This window comes from Artemia sp. Qi Xiang Cuo, chromosome 10 (genome assembly GCF_049724085.1).
Source record: "Artemia sp. Qi Xiang Cuo chromosome 10, ASM4972408v1, whole genome shotgun sequence".
Classification (NCBI taxonomy): Eukaryota; Metazoa; Arthropoda; class Branchiopoda; order Anostraca; family Artemiidae; genus Artemia; species Artemia sp. Qi Xiang Cuo.
This window is the reverse complement of record NC_142803.1, coordinates 27,374,366-27,395,141: the sequence shown is the minus strand read 5'-3', so window position 1 is coordinate 27,395,141 and position 20,776 is coordinate 27,374,366. Positions and strand designations below refer to the sequence as shown.

The 20,776-nt window shown below is 36.6% G+C and overlaps 1 protein-coding gene across 1 annotated transcript in view; it reads left to right on the top strand.

The window, feature by feature from the left end:
* Nucleotides 1–20,776, top strand: part of LOC148947627 (myosin light chain kinase, smooth muscle-like) — a 335,162-nt gene that overhangs the window by 116,312 nt on the left and 198,074 nt on the right. The window contains exon 17 of the mRNA XM_089095960.1: nucleotides 10,154–10,222. Within this exon, the coding sequence (XP_088952086.1) occupies nucleotides 10,154–10,222 (69 nt within the window). The remainder of the gene's footprint in view (nucleotides 1–10,153; nucleotides 10,223–20,776) is intronic.

Below are 20,776 nucleotides of genomic sequence, written 5' to 3'. Positions count from 1 at the left end.
GTACGGTGGAAAATCTACTGACAATCTTGGCAGTTACCAACACCGAGTCTTTCAACAGAAAGTAGCAACATCTATATCTTTCGTCCAATAACAACATCTACCTTCTGCTTATCAGCAGTGAAATTTCACTGTTTCTGAACCTGTCTTAAAGTATAAGATTGGATTGGGCTTTAGAATCCTGCCCTTGATTCTCAGAATTTGGGGATGGAGACTTAAGAATGGCATGCTGTACCCTATTCTTACGAACCTTCCAGAGGCACCAAAGAAAATTCTCACCGTCGTGAATTTTCGTTGCGAGAGATCCTGTCATAGTTACCGGTGCAGCTGCCATTGAAATGGCATCGAATGCGACATTGCTTGCAAGTCTTGCAAAGAAACTAGTTGCTTTAATGCTCATGTCCAAATCGAAGATGAAGAAGACATGTGATTAATTAAATAAACGTGATGAATATCCAATCCTTTTGTAATTTCAAATTATCTGTGATTCTATTTTCAAATTAAAATCCATGATTTAGCTAGTTGTGAAAAGTTGCTTATTGAATTCTAAGAATTTGGGGTGGTCACGTTTAAGGTAGAGGGTGGGCGGGGGATAAATGGACACGGACACGACTTTTTTTCTGCATTAGCAGTCTAATTTTTCCCTGTATGAATTCAAATTCGCGTAATGTCGCTCTCAGACCTATATCGACACTTGATTATGGGCGGGAGGGGGTGGACTAAATTGAGCGTTCAAAACAAAACAAAGTGCATATTCGGGATATACGCAACAGATTTACCTATTACCGACTTTCTATACGTGCAATTAAGTTGTTTTTAAAGAGTCATAATTTTAGAAGAAAAGATGAAAAACGGTCAATTTTGCCTCTTTCGATTTTGGTCGATTTTTTTTTTATGTTGTAGAAACGTTTTTTTGTAGTTCAAATGGTACCAAAATCAAAACTATTACAATTTTTTTGAGGTTAAAGCGTAGACTGACTGTACTACTATGTGTGTCCAGGTAATCGAAATTGCATATCTATAACATATTGGCTGCTGCTTAAGGATAAGTTAGACCTTTTACATACTTTTGAGAGAGGAAGAATGGATGAGGGTGGAAGGGGAAGGTGAAGGGGTTAACATTTTTGCCTCTGATCGATCAAAATATTTTGGTATTGTGAGCTATCATGGGACCTATAATTTATGCACAGTTAAGTAGCAAGTTAAATCAAAGGACACTATGTATTGCCGGGCTGTTACAATGACATATCCCCAATATCCTGGGAACATTCTTGGGCTGCCAAGTTAAAACTGTCAGAGAATATTGAAGGAGAAGGTCTAAATTTACATTGAACCATGTAGTGGGGGAGACAGTAGAGCTATGTCCAAAGGAACTATATGCATCCAGGTTATCAAAATATCGTGCTATGTCTAGAGCATCTGAGGAACAGCTCAAGGGGCGGATTTGAAACTCTCTCAGAGTGTAGCAGAATGAGGGATAACTGTAGAGGAACTAAGAGGCTAGAGGCTAAATATTTTTCGCCTCTGATCAGCCTAAACATTTCTAAATTTTCAGCTGCTATAGAACCTAGGATCAATTATCGGTAAATCAAAAGACACTGCGTGTTGCCAGGTCATCAAAAAGGAACAGAAATTAAAGCGAATAATCAAGTAAGACTTAAAACTAACAGAAAATACAACTAACAGAAATAGGGCTACTGCCATCTCAACTTCTAAAAGCTATAGTGTCATTTGCGCTTCACTGAGAGTAAAATGTGTTTTAAACATTTAAATACAATAAACAGGATTAGGGCTAAATCCACCTAAATCTTCTAAGGCTATATTGTCATTTGTGCTTTACTAAAATCGATATATATTTTAAGGATTTTCATTTTCTTTTTCGAAACACGGATCGTTTTCCGTAAAGCGCAAATGACGTTACAGCCTTTAGGATGTTTAGGGTAGGAGGCAGTAGCCCTGCTTCTGTTTATGGTGTTTGTTTTAAATGTCACTTGATTATTTATTTCCGTTTGCTTTAGAATTTATTTTTCATTTGCAATAGTATGCCTATCTGTTATCTTTATGTTTGATGGTTCTAGGCGATTACCCCCCCCCTCCGGGGAAAATACCCCCATGGAAAACAACCCCCTCCTCTCCCGATTAAAATACACCCCCCCCCCACCCAAAAAAAACTACTCCCGTGGAAAATACCTCCCGCGGAAAATACCTCCCGTGGAAAATAAAGCTTTCCAAATTTGAGAATTTTATTTAGTTTTGTTTTTGTTTTCGTAAGGAGAAGGAATTTTGGTACTTATGTATTATACGCCACTCACTCGAGTTTACGCTGTGTAAAACTCGAGCTTAATGAGGTTAAACACTATTGATAGTATTCGTAGGGAATCCAGGCCCTTCAATTTTATTTTTGAGGGGAATACTAGAAAGCTAATCTTAAAATAGAAATAAACTGAGATGCAAGAAGATATGTTTAAGTCAAAAAAGTGAAAACATTTAAAATGTATTTTAATTTCAGTAAAGTGCAAATCATGTTCTGGTCTTGGGGATGTGTGGGGGTTGTCAGCCCTACTAATGTTAATTTTCCTTGTGTTTGAGTTTGAATCGGCTATTTATTTTAACTTCTGTTCGTTTAGGTTTAATTCATTTATTGATGGTGATTTATGGTGATTTGTGGTAGTTTTACGCCTGGAAAATTATTTGAATTTATTTCTACTCATTTGTGGCACAACGAGGCTAGTTACTATTCTTCGACAAACTTGTTTTGTAGAAAAAGTTCTTTAATTAATTTCTGTTTATTTTTACTGACATAGTCTTTTTCATAGGAAAAAATGATTTATATCATTTTGCTTTTTTTCACCTATTAGACTCCATAGTTTTTTACTTTGAAGATTATTTGACTTTATTTCTGCTCATTTTTGGTTTAATCGGGCTCTTTACTTTTCTTTAAAAAACGTGTTCCGTATGTTTCCCATTAAAAAATACTATCTGTAAGTATTCAAAAGAAAAAAAACAGGTTTTTCAACTAAAAGTAAGGAGCAACATCAAAACTTAAAAGGAGTAGAAATTATTACGTATATGAAAGGTGTTACCTCCTCCTCAAGACCTTGCTCTTTACGCTAAAGTTTTTTTTATAGAATTTATAGAACAAAGCTTATTGTTTTAATTAAACGGCCATTGTGATTCAGGATTCGTTCTTAAAGAATTAGGACAAAAAGTCAAAACTTTAGCTTAAAGAGCAAGGCCTTGTGTCAGGGGCAACTCCTTTCATATACGTAATAATTTCGGTTTGTTTTAAGTTTTGACGTTGTTCCTTACTTTCAGTTGAAAAAACTTGTTTTTTTTTAAATTTAATTTCTGATCTTATTTAAATAATACCGGGAAATCCGGCTCTCTCTCCATGAAAAATTCCGGTACTTGTGTATTATACGCCACTCACTCAGGTCTACGATGTGTAAAGCTAGAGAACAAACCGGTTTCTTTGTTACTTTAGAAACAAATTTGGCTATGTATTTGCACATTAAGGGGGACAGGGGGTAAAGTATAGTTGGTCTGCATGCAAAATCTGTTAGGTACATCTATTCTGCATATTAGTAAGTAAGAATTGTTTTCAGATTTCGAATTGTCGAAATCGTTAACCCTACCCCCGTTATTTGCAAATATATAGCCCAAATTATATATTTTCCTTCTCTTCTGTCACTTGTCTGTGTCTTGTCTCGCGCTAAGCTGAAACAAACTAGCGAAGAAACCGGTTGGTTCTCCAGTTTTACACAGCGTAAACATGAGTGAGTGGCGTATAATACATAAGTACCAAAATTCTTTCTCCCTACGGAAAAAAAAACTCAAATAAAATTCTCAAATTCGGAAAGCCTTATTTTCCGCGGGAGGGGGGGGCCGGGGGTATTTATCGGAGATATTTTCCGCGGGAGGGATTTTCCACTGGGATTTTTTTTTTGGGGGGGGGGGTCTGTGGGGGGATATTTTCCACAGGGGTATTTTCCTCAGGGGTATTTTCCACGGGGGAGGTATTTCCGGGGGTTGTTTTTTGGGGGGGTGGGTTAACGCCGGCCACCATGTTTGATTTGGCTATTCATTTTAATTTCTCTTCATTTTGGGTTCTATTAAAATCAATTGATATAACTTTCTGTTCTTTTCAAATATGAGTTACTATGGGACTTCTACTCGCCTTATGTTTTAATATGGCACCTTGATTTTCTTCGAAAACCTTCTTTTACCAAAAAGCTATTCCTTTAGATTAATCCTTAGAAATACATCATATATTTTCAAGTCAGAGCGTTCCAATGAGATCCAGTCAAGGGGGGATCCAGGATTTTTTTTCAGGGGGGGGGGTACTAATTTTTGAATTTTTCGGGGGGGGGGTTACTAATTTTTGACTCAGTTTTCGACTAATTATACTGATTTTTACCTAGGTTTTACTAATTTTCGACTTATTTGCGACTCGGTCAAAAATTTCCGGGGGGGTTCAAACGGGGTCACCCCACCCCTGGATACGGCCTTGGATCCAGTTTTACCAACGCATTGAGATGAGCTTTACCATTTTTATGACCAAATTATACCAATTTTTTTCGGCTAATATCGACGAAATCACCTTTCTTTTGCTTAAATCCCTAAGAGGTGACTGGTTGAATTTTGAAAATTTGTAAAAAAATAAATCTTGACCTTGCAAATACCCCCGAAAGGTACCAAAATATTTCAGAACCTCTAAATTAGAGCGAAAACGATACAATTTTACCGCATTTGCAGCGCTGATGAGATCTTTTGGTGTAAAAACGGATATATAAAGACAAACTTGTATTCAGGAAATCATCAGAAGTTTGCTTATAAGGAATAAAAATGCATAAAAAGGATCATTATATTGAAGATTATTTAATTATTTAAATCCACTCGAAGTGTGAAGTTCTCCTCTGTCGTTTCGAATTAATGATGACAAATTACAGGAAGTTAAAATTTTAAATAATACCACATACTTGCGTAAATTCATTTATTCCCTTATATATCATGCTATGTTAATCTATTTTTGGATTCCGTAATTCAGTTCAAAAGACGATTTGACGACTAGTAGACATGGAGAAAAAATAATTCGCATTCTATGGTGAATGAATTCAAAGTAGTTTTACATCATTTAATTAGGTTCGAATTTCAAAGGATTCCCAATCGGATAGGTAAGAACAGGTCGACAGAGTGGAATTTATCTGAATATGGTGAGGTTAGTTGCCAAAATAGCAAAAACAGACGAATTACTTGAGAATTATGGATATATTAGTATTTTCCGGAAGGAAGTCTTGACCCCAAGATTCCCTCTGTGTCTGGGCCCCATGATACCACTTGGGTAAAGTTATTTAGATTCAATGCTACTGGCACGTATGCAGGGAGGGGGCCTCCTGGCCCGCCCCGCCCCCCGCAATCTCATGATTTTTTCCCATAATTTTCTCATACTTCTCACATAATAAGGGATTTGAAGTATTTGCCCCCCCCCCACCCTAAACAAACTCCTGCGTACGTGTCTGGAATGCCATAATTTCTTGGTGTGTATTGATGCCATTGTCTGCTGTCTTGCAATAGTTGCGAAGTAGTTTTTTTTTTTTGTCGAATGCTGCATGCAAAAACTAGTGTCCTGACAAGGTCGAATATGAATGTATTTGATAAATGAAATGACAAAAAATGGGAAAATTTTCAGTAATAAATAAAGAAAAGCTGATTTTCTGTGAGCAATTAAGATCTGTAATGCGTCATAGGTAGGCTACATTAAATATAGAAACGAATAGAGAAATAAAAATAAAAATTTAGCGGTGTTAAAGCAGGTAAATAGTTGCTTTTAGTTATTTGATGTGGAGCGGGTCCTAAACTTTTGTAAGCAATGGCATTATACAGCATTATTTTCTTTGATTTTGAAACAGTTCACTAAGGTTCTATTAGGGTCAGCCTCTATCATACACAAGCACAGGGGGGAAGACTCCAAGTCCGTTCCTCCAAAATCCTTAACTCTTCTGATTTTTGTGGCACTTATTACTTAAATTATCATATAATTTGTTTTTTGATACCCCCACCCCCGGAGAAAAATTCCTTCAAAAACGTACCTGGCCTCTATGGCAAAAAACTTGCGAATCATTTCTAGCTGCAGACATGCAGGGGGGGGGTTAAATCATACAAGGTATAATCCAAAAATGATGTTTAATGTGATTTTTCCTTTAATTTTCACACGGATCAACAGTTTAGTGACGAATGAGACAAAAAAAATCCTTAAAGTCTCTTGTGTCTAGTCGGATATAGCCTAGATTATAGGATATAGTCGGATATAGCCTAGGGGAGGGTACAAAAAAACTTAAAAACGTATCAAAAATTTGTATATATTCAATTTTTCTTAAGCTTTTACTAGTCGAACAAACATGTGGGGGGGGGGTCAAACCCCCTGGACACGGCCTTGGTCTAGGCAGACATATCCTAAATTTCTTCCATTTTTTCTGGAATCGCTTATGGAAGAGGATTAATCTTCCCCATACATTTTCCTACCGTGACGACCTCAATAACTAAAATGAATCTCAAACTACGCCCTCATTTTATTGGTGGGTTAGTTCCACATTCATCTTATCAATACAATAGGTGTTTCCCGCTTATTGGGTGTATAAAAAACAGTTTAGCATACGGTAAAGCACGCTGAGAATGTCTTCATTTGTGTTTGTACAAAAGTCTCAAATCAAATGCGAAAAATCTGCAATTAATTATTCTGGATTCCCCATTGTAGGCTCTCATTTGAATATACAAGTTATTTTTAGCTATTCAATGAATTGCATCATTGGCATCCTGCTTGGCAAGTGCAAACACAAGATTTTGTTTCCTGAGGGGGGTGACATTTCGGGGGGCGTAAGCTTGAAATAGGTGATAAAAATTGGAATAAATTAAAAAACATAACACAGATGTGAAATTCTGACATTTCTAAGGGAAGTATGGCTCTAAAGACCTCGCCTCCCCAACGAGTGAGCTGAGAATAATTGTATTTAAATGGTGATTAAACTTAGACAGAAAAAGGTCTTGAATGGTCGTTGCCTTCAAAATCGGGCCCTTTGGTTCTTTCAAATTTGCAAAAGAATTGTCCGGGGGAAATTTTCAAAGAAGTTGGAATTGTCTTGGGATTTTTGTCTGGAAGGGGAGGATTTTCAACAGGATATATTCTCCATGGGGGAATTTCCCCCCAGGAGATATTCTCTACAGGGGAATTTTCTGCGGGAGAAACTTTGCATTGGGGGTAATTTTTTTCACGGAGGGTGGATCTCTGGCATGACTTGGAAAACAATTAGAATTAAAAGGAAAAACATAGCTTTTTTCAAATGAAAGTAGGCGAAGGAAAATTTTTGAAGTGGAATTGTTTGCGAGATATTTTCTGGGTGAAATTTTCAGTGAGGGTGGAACTGTCTGGAAGGAGGGGAATTTTCCATGGGAGGAACCTTCTATGGAGAAATTTTCATGGAGGGAGGGAATTTTCCATGGGTTTATTGAGCACAAAGCTCATTATATTTTTAATACAATTTATCTCTTGCGATACAGCTGGCTCAATGAGTCTGTAGTTGTGTTTGTTCGAAAGTTTCAGGCAACTAATTTGTGTCTACAAATTCGCATAGTTAAATCACTTTATGTTGGTGGAAATTCGCCCCGCTTTTCAATACCTCGCTCTTTACGCTAAAGTTCAAGTTGTGTCCCTATTCTATAAGAGTGACTCCTAAATCACAATTACCGTTTAATTAGAATAAATAGCTCTTTTAAAATTACTAAAAAAAACTTTAGCGTAAAAAGTAGGAGATGTATTTGGAAAAAGTAGGTGATGGGGAGTCAAATGGAACATTTATTTTTTCTATCTGATTTCTGTCCTATGAGCAGATCTGACCAGGACTGCATATCTTATCATGTACAATTTCCATGTAATTACCTAATATTATTTGGAATTAACACACCTACATAGACAAAAATAACACCTCTACTTATTCTGTCAAGCACTTTTCTTCCGGATATCCCATGTTATGCACACATATGCCTATGGCCTCTTACTTATGGCATTTCAAGTTAACAATGACTAAACTTATTGTATGCTTTAAATTTTAGCTCAAAGCAAAGCATTATTAAAAAATACAATCAACTGACAGAGAAAAGTAAAAAAAAACTATGTTTATTTACCTAAGAAAAAAAAAAAAATCTAATTTCATGATACTGGTGGTCTGAACTTCAGACTGATCATTCAGTTTCTGAACTGGTAGCTCCGACCCTTTGTTGGTACTAAGGGTCCCCATAGCGAAACTAGTGTGTGCCAGTTTTAAAATGACCTTTATACTGGGGGATATATATAAATATATATATATATATATATATATATATATATATGTGTGTGTGTGTGTGTGTGTGTGTGTGTGTGTGTGTGTGTGTGTGTGTGTGTGTGTGTGTGTGTGTGTGTGTGTGTGTGTGTGTGTGTGTGTGTGTGTGTGTGTGTGTGTGTGTGTGTGTGTGTGTGTGTGTGTGTGTGTGTGTGTGTGTGTGTGTGTGTGTGTGTGTGTGTGTGTGTGTGTGTGTGTGTGTGTGTGTGTGTGTGTGTGTGTGTGTGTGTGTGTGTGTGTGTGTGTGTGTGTGTGTGTGTGTGTGTGTGTGTGTGTGTGTGTGTGTGTGTGTGTGTGTGTGTGTGTGTGTGTGTGTGTGTGTGTGTGTGTGTGTGTGTGTGTGTGTGTGTGTGTGTGTGTGTGTGTGTGTGTGTGTGTGTGTGTGTGTGTGTGTGTGTGTGTGTGTGTGTGTGTGTGTGTGTGTGTGTGTGTGTGTGTGTGTGTGTGTGTGTGTGTGTGTGTGTGTGTGTGTGTGTGTGTGTGTGTGTGTGTGTGTGTGTGTGTGTGTGTGTGTGTGTGTGTGTGTGTGTGTGTGTGTGTGTGTGTGTGTGTGTGTGTGTGTGTGTGTGTGTGTGTGTGTGTGTGTGTGTGTGTGTGTGTGTGTGTGTGTGTGTGTGTGTGTGTGTGTGTGTGTGTGTGTGTGTGTGTGTGTGTGTGTGTGTGTGTGTGTGTGTGTGTGTGTGTGTGTGTGTGTGTGTGTGTGTGTGTGTGTGTGTGTGTGTGTGTGTGTGTGTGTGTGTGTGTGTGTGTGTGTGTGTGTGTGTGTGTGTGTGTGTGTGTGTGTGTGTGTGTGTGTGTGTGTGTGTGTGTGTGTGTGTGTGTGTGTGTGTGTGTGTGTGTGTGTGTGTGTGTGTGTGTGTGTGTGTGTGTGTGTGTGTGTGTGTGTGTGTGTGTGTGTGTGTGTGTGTGTGTGTGTGTGTGTGTGTGTGTGTGTGTGTGTGTGTGTGTGTGTGTGTGTGTGTGTGTGTGTGTGTGTGTGTGTGTGTGTGTGTGTGTGTGTGTGTGTGTGTGTGTGTGTGTGTGTGTGTGTGTGTGTGTGTGTGTGTGTGTGTGTGTGTGTGTGTGTGTGTGTGTGTGTGTGTGTGTGTGTGTGTGTGTGTGTGTGTGTGTGTGTGTGTGTGTGTGTGTGTGTGTGTGTGTGTGTGTGTGTGTGTGTGCATAAAACATGTCAATGAAAAACTGAATTTAAAGTAAAGGAAAAAAGGCAGCAGTTTAAGCTTATAAACTGCTTATAAACGCTTATATTAGCTTATAAACGTGAAACGAACAGAAATTAACATGAATGCTGAAATGAAATTTAAAAGGAACACATACTGCCATAAACAATGGAACCTAAGTTAAATCGCTGTTAGTTCCATAACAACATTCAAAAATTTAATACTGCTTAAACTTCGAGGACGCGATTCTTACGTCAGTCCATACGGAAAAATCCATTTAGTGTTATTATTAAGTCGTATCCAGGGTTGGGGCCCTTATTTTGCCCCCCCGCCGATGTTTTTTCCAACTCGTAAAAACGTAACAGAAATGCATATAACAAATTTTGATATGTTTTGTCAAGTTTTTTTTTTGCCCTAGACAGAGTTGTCATTATTCAGAGTTGCCCAAAGTCAACCATTATTAGATAGTCTAATAGATTTTTCCCTCACATAGAAGTATATTCTATTCAAAGAATTGCATGATTTGAAAAAAAAAATAGATTGTATACCTCAGGGCGAGCGGTTTCAGCTAAAGTGTTATGAATGTTGCACTCCTATCTAATAGCTTTTGGTTTAGTTTGCCATAAGAGATCTTTGGTTATCAATATCTTGAGTGGAATTCAGAGATCCGCATATCATACTGTATACGCAGATTAGGTAACCGTTTTTGTCCTCTCAAGAATACTTTTGCTCAAGGTAAATATTTACCAAATCATATTATTGAGTTACGACTAAAGTGAATATACCGTTCGATGTCTTTTTTTATGCTCTTTACGAATATAATAATCATTTTTGTCGGAAATGAATTTTACCCCCCCCCCCCCCCCCCACTCCTATGTATACCAATTCAGGGTATATATTTGCACATTAGGGGGGTGAGGGTAATTTTATTTCTGATGTAAATGAGAGGTAAGTTTAAACTTTCCCCCACCCCCTAATATGCAAATATGTATATTCTTAATTGGTATATATAGTGGTGGGGGGGGGGGGTAAAATTCATTTCCGACAAAAATGATTATTACATTCGTAAAGAGCATAAAAAAGGCATCGAGTGGTATGTTCACTTTAGTCGTAACTCAATAATATGATTTGGTAAATATTTACCTTGCTCAAGGCTGTAGCCAGGATTTTGTCAGGATTTTTGGCTATTCTACTTTTAACATCTTCAAGGCACCCAATATCGCCTCTTCACCTTCACTTATTCTTAATCTTAGCGAGTTAGTCTCCTTGACATGAACTTTTAAACCTTTTCTTGTACCCTGAACTGGGAAAACCTCTTAAAAATTTATTCTCTTTGCAAACATTTTCATCTAGGATGCTTAAATCATCAGCATAATTTAGGTCCAGGACAGTTACTTCGCCGATTGATTAGGTCTTCTCCCATTGCCTTCGCTGCGCTCGTTAGGACAAGGACTATCAAAATGATCCATATAATTGGGGATAGGACGCAACCCTGCTTAACTCCTTATTTAATACGATATTAACTACTTGCCTCATTTCCTACCTTAACTGAACCTTTTTTTTTGGGGGGGCGGGAGGCTTGAAAGCAATTTAATTTGGCTCATTTTTCATCAATTTTGTCGAAGAAAAACAATTTGTAACTTCTCTCATTCACGCTTCAGTTGCAACAGTGAGTTACTGACAATGTTGAAAAATGGTGAAATTGAAAGAATTATGAATTAAAAGATTTAATAAGAGATTAAAAGAGTCGACATTAAAAGATTTACTTGATCTTAAAAAGTACATTCATTTGTAATAGCTGACTTCTAATGTCAACTTAGAGTTGGATTTCGAACCGAATGGTACGTATTTATCTTAGTTCTACTAGCAAATAAAGTAACAAGGTATCACTTAAAGGGGCTAAAACAAGGGCGGATCTAGAGCAAAATCTTGGGGAGGGGGCAATGTGACAAGGGCGCCAATAATTAACCAAAATGACAAGTTTATCTTAAAAAAATAATAGGAAACAGAGAAAAAAACACCGAATGAGAGCACCAGAAAAATCTTAGGGGTGTGGGGGGTCCCCTGGCCACCCTGGATCTGACAGTGGGTTAAAATAGAATCTGCGATTGTAGCGACAAGTACATTTGGAAAGAGTGTTGAAAGACGCATTTGTGGAATGTTCATCTGTTAGCTAATAGCAAATCAATAAAAGCATCTTTTAATTTACCAAATATTTGTAAACCATTTGGGACTGTGTTTATACTGAAGTAAAGTTTTCAGTAAAGCCAAAAGTAAAAAGTTATAGTGACGAAAGGAGGTCAAGCTCCACAAGGTACCAACAAATGTCAACAATTCGAATGACGACTTGTCACAGGGATGTTTCTGCAAACCAATAAGATCATTTGAATATTTCAATATTTCCACGTAATCGTTTTCATGATCCTCCTTTTAATTGTCATTAGTTAATTGTCATTAGTTAAAGGGCGAAGCCTCCTCCTACTCAGGATGTTTTTTTTTTTTTTAAGTTTTCATTTGGCTCCCTACTTGTATGCCTTAAAAAAACTTCATATAATTCCTGTTTGTCTATTAATTTTTTATAAAATTTTGTTTTTTCGCCAGAAATGAGAGGCTACCTTTATTTATGAGGACTAGCCCTCCACTTCAACGCTAAGCTTCATTTTTTTTTTTTTTACGGAAAATGTAGGCCTAAGGCTAAATGTATTCTTCATGTCCAAGGGGGAGATTTTTGCTGTTTTTTAAGTTATTTCAATGAAAGTACCAAAAAGGCCTTTTTCGGTGAAAATACCAAAAAAAGTAGTTCCAAAATCTGAAGGGGAACAGATGTCCCCCCAGTCGAAACCCCTGGTAATATACCCCTATAAATCAGATATTCCACCTTGCAGAATAAACTTATGGTCGCAACAACACAACAACATACCTTATAGTTTACTTTCTTACGAACCTGACAGCGGTCTTAATGAACTTTTTTAAAAGAGTGGATATGCCAAAAATTATTTCTCGAATGAACCCTTAATCACCAGCCGACCCACGACCATCTATTAGGCTGCTTGCAGCATTGGTGAAAAAAGATGACGCCAATGCTTTGCTAAAGTACGATTTCCTTTTATTTGATGGTTTACACGGACGGTTTATATTCCGGACCAACGGTTTTAGACTGTGGCGATTCCTGGGCGTGTTTTTTTTTTTTTTTTTTTTATTTGTTTTTTTTTTTTTATTAATATTTATATATAACTGATACTGCCATACGATTCCTGGGTGTGCATTTTTTTTTTTTATTTATTTATATATAGCTGACACTGACATAACTGACACTGTTTATGATGGATTTTAGGCTATCTCTCAAAATACGTAAAAGTTTTCAGTTCTGAGCTGCATCTAACTGTGGCTGCAATTACAATTTGAACTTCATTGCTGACGAGTTGATTCGTAAGATATAAAAAACATTGATTCGTAAAATAAAAAATACGGTAATGGTAAGCGCGTTTCTTTTGGTCTCAATAATCCGAATGTTGTGTATTTTTCTTTTTAATTGGTTTTTCTTCTTATCATCTGTGTTAAGGCTAGCAGAGACAGTTTCTTTGAGGGTTTGGTGGGCCAACCTTGAAAAAAACTGGCAAGTTATAGCAAAAACGTCGTAAATTGTAGGGATAATTCTTACGGATATCGGGGAGGGAGGGCCACGATTTTGACCCCTCCCCCGACTCCTAAGTGTGCGTGCTAGTCTTCTTTCTATTATTTTGAGCTGAATTGAAACCAATTCATTTATTTATTGGGGGGGGGGGCATTTGCCACCAAGATTTTCTGCTATTTTTTGGTATTTTTGTTGAAAAATTGAAAAAAACAACAACATAATTATCCCCTAAATTTGAAGATACATTTGGTCCCCTCTACATTTCGAGGATTGACATCACTGATGGCTGTTCGTCGTGTCATAGAATATGCCAACTATATAAACACAAGTTGGCCGTTAACAAAAAACAAAAACAAAACAAAAAATCAATCTCCTGTTGCCTAGCAAATTTCTTAGTAACCACTTGGTAATGACTAAGTTACGCTGTTTATGAAAGATTGAGTGACTTTTACCAAATTCTGTCTAATTAGTGGATCCAGGGGGGATGAAGCATCTCCCCCCGTACCTGGCCTGGACGTAGCTAACCTTGTGTAGTTTTCAGTTACATTTATATGAATCTACCGAGAAAAAGCATAAACACAGAAAAGTCAACAAAATGCAAGCACATGAATATGTGAAGTCTGAATAAAATTTGCCCGAATTCTAGGAAGCAACCCCCTCCCACAGTCCTAGATCCTCCGCTAGTTTGTCTTCAATCCTCCCAAACTTAGCTGGTCAATTTTGAAATATGACTCTGGCCACGCCCTGCTACTGTTTAATATCTATTTCGAGTATTAATAGCCACCCTTTGAGTTTGTTCAGGCACCAGGGTTTCATTATGGACACGGTGTTTATGTTGAGCAGCTTTTACAAATGCAAATGAAAAACATATATTATGTAAAACGCTGTCAGAAATCGTTCATTTTACTGCTTCAAATTTAGCACTAAGGTTGAGTGAAGTCAGGTAGCAATGTTTAATAACGAACATTAGACACTCATTAGATTGTATCATGAACAACATCTGTTTGATGCCTTTTATGATTTTCGGAAGCCTTGTCATTATGGATAAAATCCCCTTGTATTCTAAATGGAGCCAAATTTGTTAACTCGAAAACTAAAGGCAGGATGCAATATTTTTAAATGTTTTGAAATGACTTTTGCAATTTCAGAAGCCTTGTTAAGCTATATAAACATCTGAAATTGTATAGACTGTCCTGTCCTGTGTTTCATTTGAGGCCAAACTAATTCTATTCTGAAATTGAAGGGTACTCCCACTTTCTGAAATCACATTTACCAGGTGGTGCGTTCCAAGCGTGGAGACAGTGTGCCAAGCGTGGTGTAAACTGTGCCAGGCGTGGCGAAAGCTTCACCAAACGTGGTGAAACTATGCCAAGCGTGGCGGAAACTGTACCAAGCGTGGCCGAAACTGTGTCAAGGTTGGCGGAATTTTGCAACAAATGTGACTGTCTGAGATGTACACCAGGTGTCGGAAAGTGAGTGACCCCTCGTCTGACATTTGGGGAAATTAATACTACTTGAGGGTTAATATTTTTTAGAAAACGGTAAATTTTCCAAAGAATATTTTCTGAAAAATCTTTTATGCATTTTTTATGATTTCAGAAGGGTTGTAATTTTTATAAAGTCTGTAGTGTTCCGTATAAAGCCTTATTTGTTAAGCTAAAAAATCACAAATATGACCTTCTTCTGTTGCTTTTGTAAAAAAAGAAGATGATATAAAAGATTATTACAAGGAATTAAAACAAAATTAACTCTTTTTGTACTCGTATGAATTTATTGTATTTTATAACAATAATTGACAAATTAGAAGAAGGTTCAAATTTTCCAATAAACCATTGTAGTTTTTCATTGCAGCTGAAGAGTTCAGTTCTTAAAGAATTGGGACAATATTCAAACTTTAGCCTAAAGAGCGAGATTTTGAGGAGGGGCAACCCTCCTCATATACTTAATAATTTCTGTTCATTTATAAATTTAATGTTACTCCTTTCTCTCAGTTGAAAAAAACCAGTTCAGTTCAGTTTGTTTTATATAATTTCTGATAGTTATTCAAATAATACCAGGAAATCTGGCTCAACATCCATGGAGAAATCCTCCCTCCCCATGGAAATATTCTCTAGACAATTCCCCCGCTGAAAATTTACCCCGGACAATTATTTTTAACATCTCCACGGGTAAAATGTATCGGGAAAGAGAAAGCAAGACATAAAAAAAGAATTTCGCGTAGGAATTCTGGCAAAGCCCCCAGTATAGAATTTCTTCTGAAAAATTCATCTCCGGGAAATTTCCCTCCAATTGAAAGTTTTTCCCTTCGAAAATCCCCGAGCACAAAATTCCCCCCTCCCACCCGAAAAATGTATGCATATTTCCCAATAAGAAATACTACACGTAAGCAATGAGCAAATTTCGTAACTCAAATACCTTTCCCCAGGGGCTGTGGGGGGGGGGGGTCATGATATCTCCAAAGGTATAGTTAATAGACCTTTCAACCGAGGCCGCACCCGTGATTTTTTTCGGAGGGGGTTTTACTCTTTATTCTGGGGGGGGGGGGGTACACAAAAAACGTCAAAAAACACATACAAAATTTGTTTATGTCCATTTGTTTATGTCCAATTCAGTTGTGAGAAATTCAAACTTTAGCGTAAAGAGCGAGGCGTTGAGGAGGGGACAGCCCTTTTCATATACGGAATAATTTCTGTTCGTTCTAAGTTTTAACGTCGTTCCTTACTTTCAGTTAAAAAAACTTGTTTTTTTATTTAATTTTTGAACGTTTTTGAATTGATGCAGGTTTTGATTTTGGATCACCGTACATGATAATTAAAACAAAATTTGCATATTAATTTTACTTTTATTTGGTTAAATGGCTTTCTCCAAACTTGTTTAATTTTATTTACGAACGTTTTTATTAGTAATAAACAGACGTAACTGACGAATTAACTTACGTAACGAACTTCTGTATTCATAGATTTTTAATACGTATATTAGGGGGTTCGCGCCCTAGTCAATACCTTGCTCTTTAAGCTAAATTTTGAGTTTTGTTCCAATTCTTTAAAAATGATCCCTTTGTCACAAAGGCCGTTAATTAGAATAAATAGCTCTTATTAAAGTACTAAAAAATATTTGGCTTAAAGAGCGAGGTATTGACTAGGGGGTAAACCCAATCATATACGTAATATTTTCTCTTCGTTTTAAGTATTGATGTTGCTTCTTACATTCAGTTGAAAAACTTGTTTTTTTAAATTTAATTTCTGATCTCTTTCTTTAATAATGCTGGGAAATCCTTCCCCCCCTTCATAGCCATGTCCCTTCCCCCATGAAAACTTCCTTCATGTAAAGATCCTGCCAAATAACCCCCGACCCCCCCACCTACCAGAAAAAAACCCCCCTGAAAACGTCTGTATACTTCCCAATAACCAATACTATATGTTAACATTGGGTAAAGTTCATAACTTTCAGCCCTCCCCCCAGGGACTTCGGGGGATAAAGTCATCCTAAAAGACATATTTATCATATTCTCGACCATGCTGAACAAAATGGCTGTCTCAAAATTATGATCGGATGACTTTGGGGAGAAAATTAGCGTGGGAGGGGGCCTAGTTGCCCTCCATTTTTTTGGTCACTTAAAAAGGGCACTAGAACTTTTAATTTCCGTTCTGATGAGCTCTTCCACGATGTTCTAGGACCACTGGGTCGATACGATCACCCCTGGGATAAAAAAAAAACAAAAAAAAACAAAAAATAAACACGCATCCGTGATCTTTCTTTTGGCAAAAAATGCAAAATTCCACATTTTATAAATAGGTGCTTGAAACTTTTACAGTAGGGTTCTCTCATACGCTGAATATGATGGTGTAATTTTCATTAAGGTTCTATAACTTTTAGGGGGTCTTTCCCCCTTATTTCTAAAATCACTCAAATTTTCTCAGGCGTGTAACTTTTGATGGGTAAAATTTAACTTGATGAAACTTATATATTTGAAATCAGCATTATAATTTGATTCTTTTGATATATCTATTGGTATCCAAATTCCGGTTTTTAGAGTTTCGGTCACTATTGAGCCGGGTCGCTCCTTACTTACAGTTCGTTACCACGAACTGTTTGATATATGTGCCTTTATGGTACTCACTGTAGACTGTAGCGTCTTCTTTTTCCAAACATGACACACATTCGATTTTGATATCGCGCGTACTGACCCTGGGAATATACGTCAGAACCATAGTTTAGTTGCTAGTGGTCGGACAAAAAAAACAACAGGTTTTTCCATAGGCTTCTCGTGAATCGCGCGTGCGCGAAGACGGAGTATGAATCTTGTGTGGTTATAAATCTGTGACACTTATTTTTAATGGAGAGAAATAGAGAATAGCCTTTGTCAATACTGTATGTTCTGTCTACTGCGATGGTACTATATGAGTAATTTTTCAGTTTTCATTTTAATTTTCAATTGATTTGGGAAAGTTGGCTCCAAATCCCCCCCCCGGAATCTTGACGGGAAAGCCTAAGGGGGGGGGGGGGGTAGGAATTAAAACGTATAATTAATGTCCTATCTTAAAAAAAAAAAAACGATTTACTTCTATAGTTTCACTAAATCCAAAAAAATTTGTTTGTAAGCTTTATTGCTTAGCCTATTTTTCAAACAGTTCGTGGCAACGAACTGTAAGTACGGAGCGGCCCGGCTCAATAGTAATTGAAACTCTAAAAAGCGGAACTTCAATACCAATAGATACATCAAAAGAATCAAATTTTAATGCTGATTTCAAATATATAAGTTTCATCAAGTTTATTCCTACCCTACTGTAGAGGATTCAAGCTCCTATCTGCAAAAATGTGGAATTTTGTATTTTTTGCCAGAAAGATCACGGATGCGTGTTTATTTTTTTTTTTTTTTTTTTCCCCCTAGGGTGACCATATAGACCCAGTGGCCCTAGAATATCGTGAGAGGGCTCATCAGAACGGAAATTAAAAGTTCTAGTGCCCTTTTTAAGTGACCAAAAAAATGGAGGGCAACTAGGCCCCCTCCCACGCTCATTTTTTCCCAAAGTCACCCGATCCAAATTTTGAGATGGCCATTTTGTTCAGCATGGTCGAAAATATGATAACAATGTATTTTAGGATGACTTAATCCCCCAAAGGCCCCGGTGGGAGGGCTGAAATTTATTAACTTTACCCAATGTTAATATATAGTATTGGCTATTGGGAAGTATACAGACGTTTTCAGGGGATATTTTTTCTGGTTGTGGGGGGGGGTGGTGGGTCGGGGGTTATGTGGGAGGATCTTTCCGTGGAGGAAGTTTTCATGGGGGAAGGGACATTGCTATGAAGGGGGCGCCGGATTTCCCAGAATTACTTAAAAAAAGATTAGAAATTAAATAAAAAAAAAATTTCAACTGAAAGTAAGGAACAGCATCAAAACTTAAAACGAACAGAAGATATTACGTATAAGATTGGGTTCGCCCCCTAGTCATTACCTCGCTCTTTAAGCCAAAGATTTTTTAGGACTTTCATAAGAGTTATTTATTCTAATTAACGGTCTTTGTGATTAAGGGGTCATTTTTAAAGAACTGGAACAAAATTCGAATTTTAGCGTAAAGAGCGAGGTATTGAATAGGGGGCGAACCCCCTAATATACGCATTAAAAATATATGAATATAGAAGTTCGCTACGTAAGTTAATTCGTAAGTAACTTATATTTATAACTAATAAAAACGTTCGTAAATAAAATTAAACGACTTTCGAGAAAGCCATTTAACCAAATAAAAGTAAAATTAATATTTAAATTTTGTTTTAATTATTCATATACGGTGAGTCAAAATCAAAACCTGTATTAATTCAAAAACGTTCAAAAATTAAATAAAAAAAACAAGTTTTTTTTAACTGAAAGTAAGGAACGACGTTAAAACCTAAAACGAACAGAAATTATTCCGTATATGAAAGGGGCTGTCCCCTCCTCAACGCCTCGCTCTTTACGGTAAAGTTTGACTTTCTCACAACTCTATTTTTTAAAATAAAAAAAAAAAATTTGCGTTAAGAGCGAGGCGTTGAGGAGGGGACAGACCCTTTCATATACGGAATTATTTCTGTTCGTTTTAAGTTTTAACGTCGCTCCTTACTTTCAATTAAGAAAAACAACTTTTTTTATTTAATAACAAAATAAACACGACCAGAATTAATTTAAAAAAAAATCTAACGTTTTTTTACGGAAGTAACGAGCCAAGTTGAAAATATTAAACGAAAGTTGAAAATCGCTTTACAGATTGCGCAAGATAAATCTAAAAAATTAAAAAACTGAGTCCTGATGTTTTTTAACAACTATAATCCTGAAAACTGAGATATAATTCTGAAAACTTTACAGAAAACTGAGCTTCCTTGAGTTTTTTTTTTTTACAAAATTATAAGTGTATATGGTTGGTATACATCCTAACATTTTAGTCTTTTATTTTCTCCGCGCTACTTATGGAATTCTCTGCTCCTAAGAGAACGTCCTCTTTTTTGTAATCGCGGTGTTGTGTTTTCAGTAAAGCCCCACTATTTAGAATTCTACAGATATTTTAAAGGGCCACCAGTCGGTGTATTTGAGCTAGTTCCGTATATACTTCTTGTGTAATCTGCAGTGCAACAATTTTGTTGTTTTAAGTTTCGACTTCGCTCTTTACTTCCGTAAGAAAAACTTTTTAAAATTGTTCCTTGATAGAAATCAGCCAATTTCAAGCAGTCGAAGGTTACTGATTTGTTGTTATTTTGTGTTCATTTGCGTGCAAACTGATCATGTACATAAGTGTAATTTGGGGGCTAATTATTGCGCTTACATTCAAGGCTTTGAAAAATTGCATGCACTACTGACCTTTGTTAATAGCTAAATTGGAAAAAAAAATCCATGGAAGCTAAAGAGCAGAATTTAAACCTAAAAATAAGCTGAAAATAAGCTTGTAAGAGATGAAAAATTTAAAACTAGCAGAAACTTTTATGAATGAAAAAAAAAACAACTAAAAAACAGGAATCAGAATGAACCATGAAGTCAAACTAAAAACAAAAAGAAAGTACCACGTATAAGTGTAATGCTGCCACTACCTTTATCTCCCCCTCCTCCCAAAAGGCTAGAATGGCATTTGAGCTGTATTGAAAATTAATTAAATAATTTCAGTTGAAGTTTAATTTAGTGAATTATTTTTCCACACATTTTGAAGGAATGTATTTAAAGGAAGAAAATACAGATGAAAATTTTACGGATAAGAACAATAAAACTTCTAATATTGAAAAGAATATTAGTAGCAGTTTTACCAGTATTAGTTTTATTTAACGTTACAATAAAATATAAAACACGGTTAAAAACTCATTTTGTTTTCAGTAAATCGACTAGCGGAAGGGGGTCCAGGGCCTTGAATTTATGTAGATCAAAATGGTTCCTCGATCCTAATTTTAACAGGATATGATGAGTTCATCCAGCTTCCTACTAAAATCTATCTGTGAAGCATCTGCTTCAAATGAACCATTAGCCTTATTTTGAGTCCATGACCATGTGTCTGCACGGAGTGCACGGATCATGGTGTTCCTGCAGGCATATTCATTTTACCTTTTGATAGTTTTGAAAAAATGGCTATTTTCAAATTTTGATTCAATGTCATCTT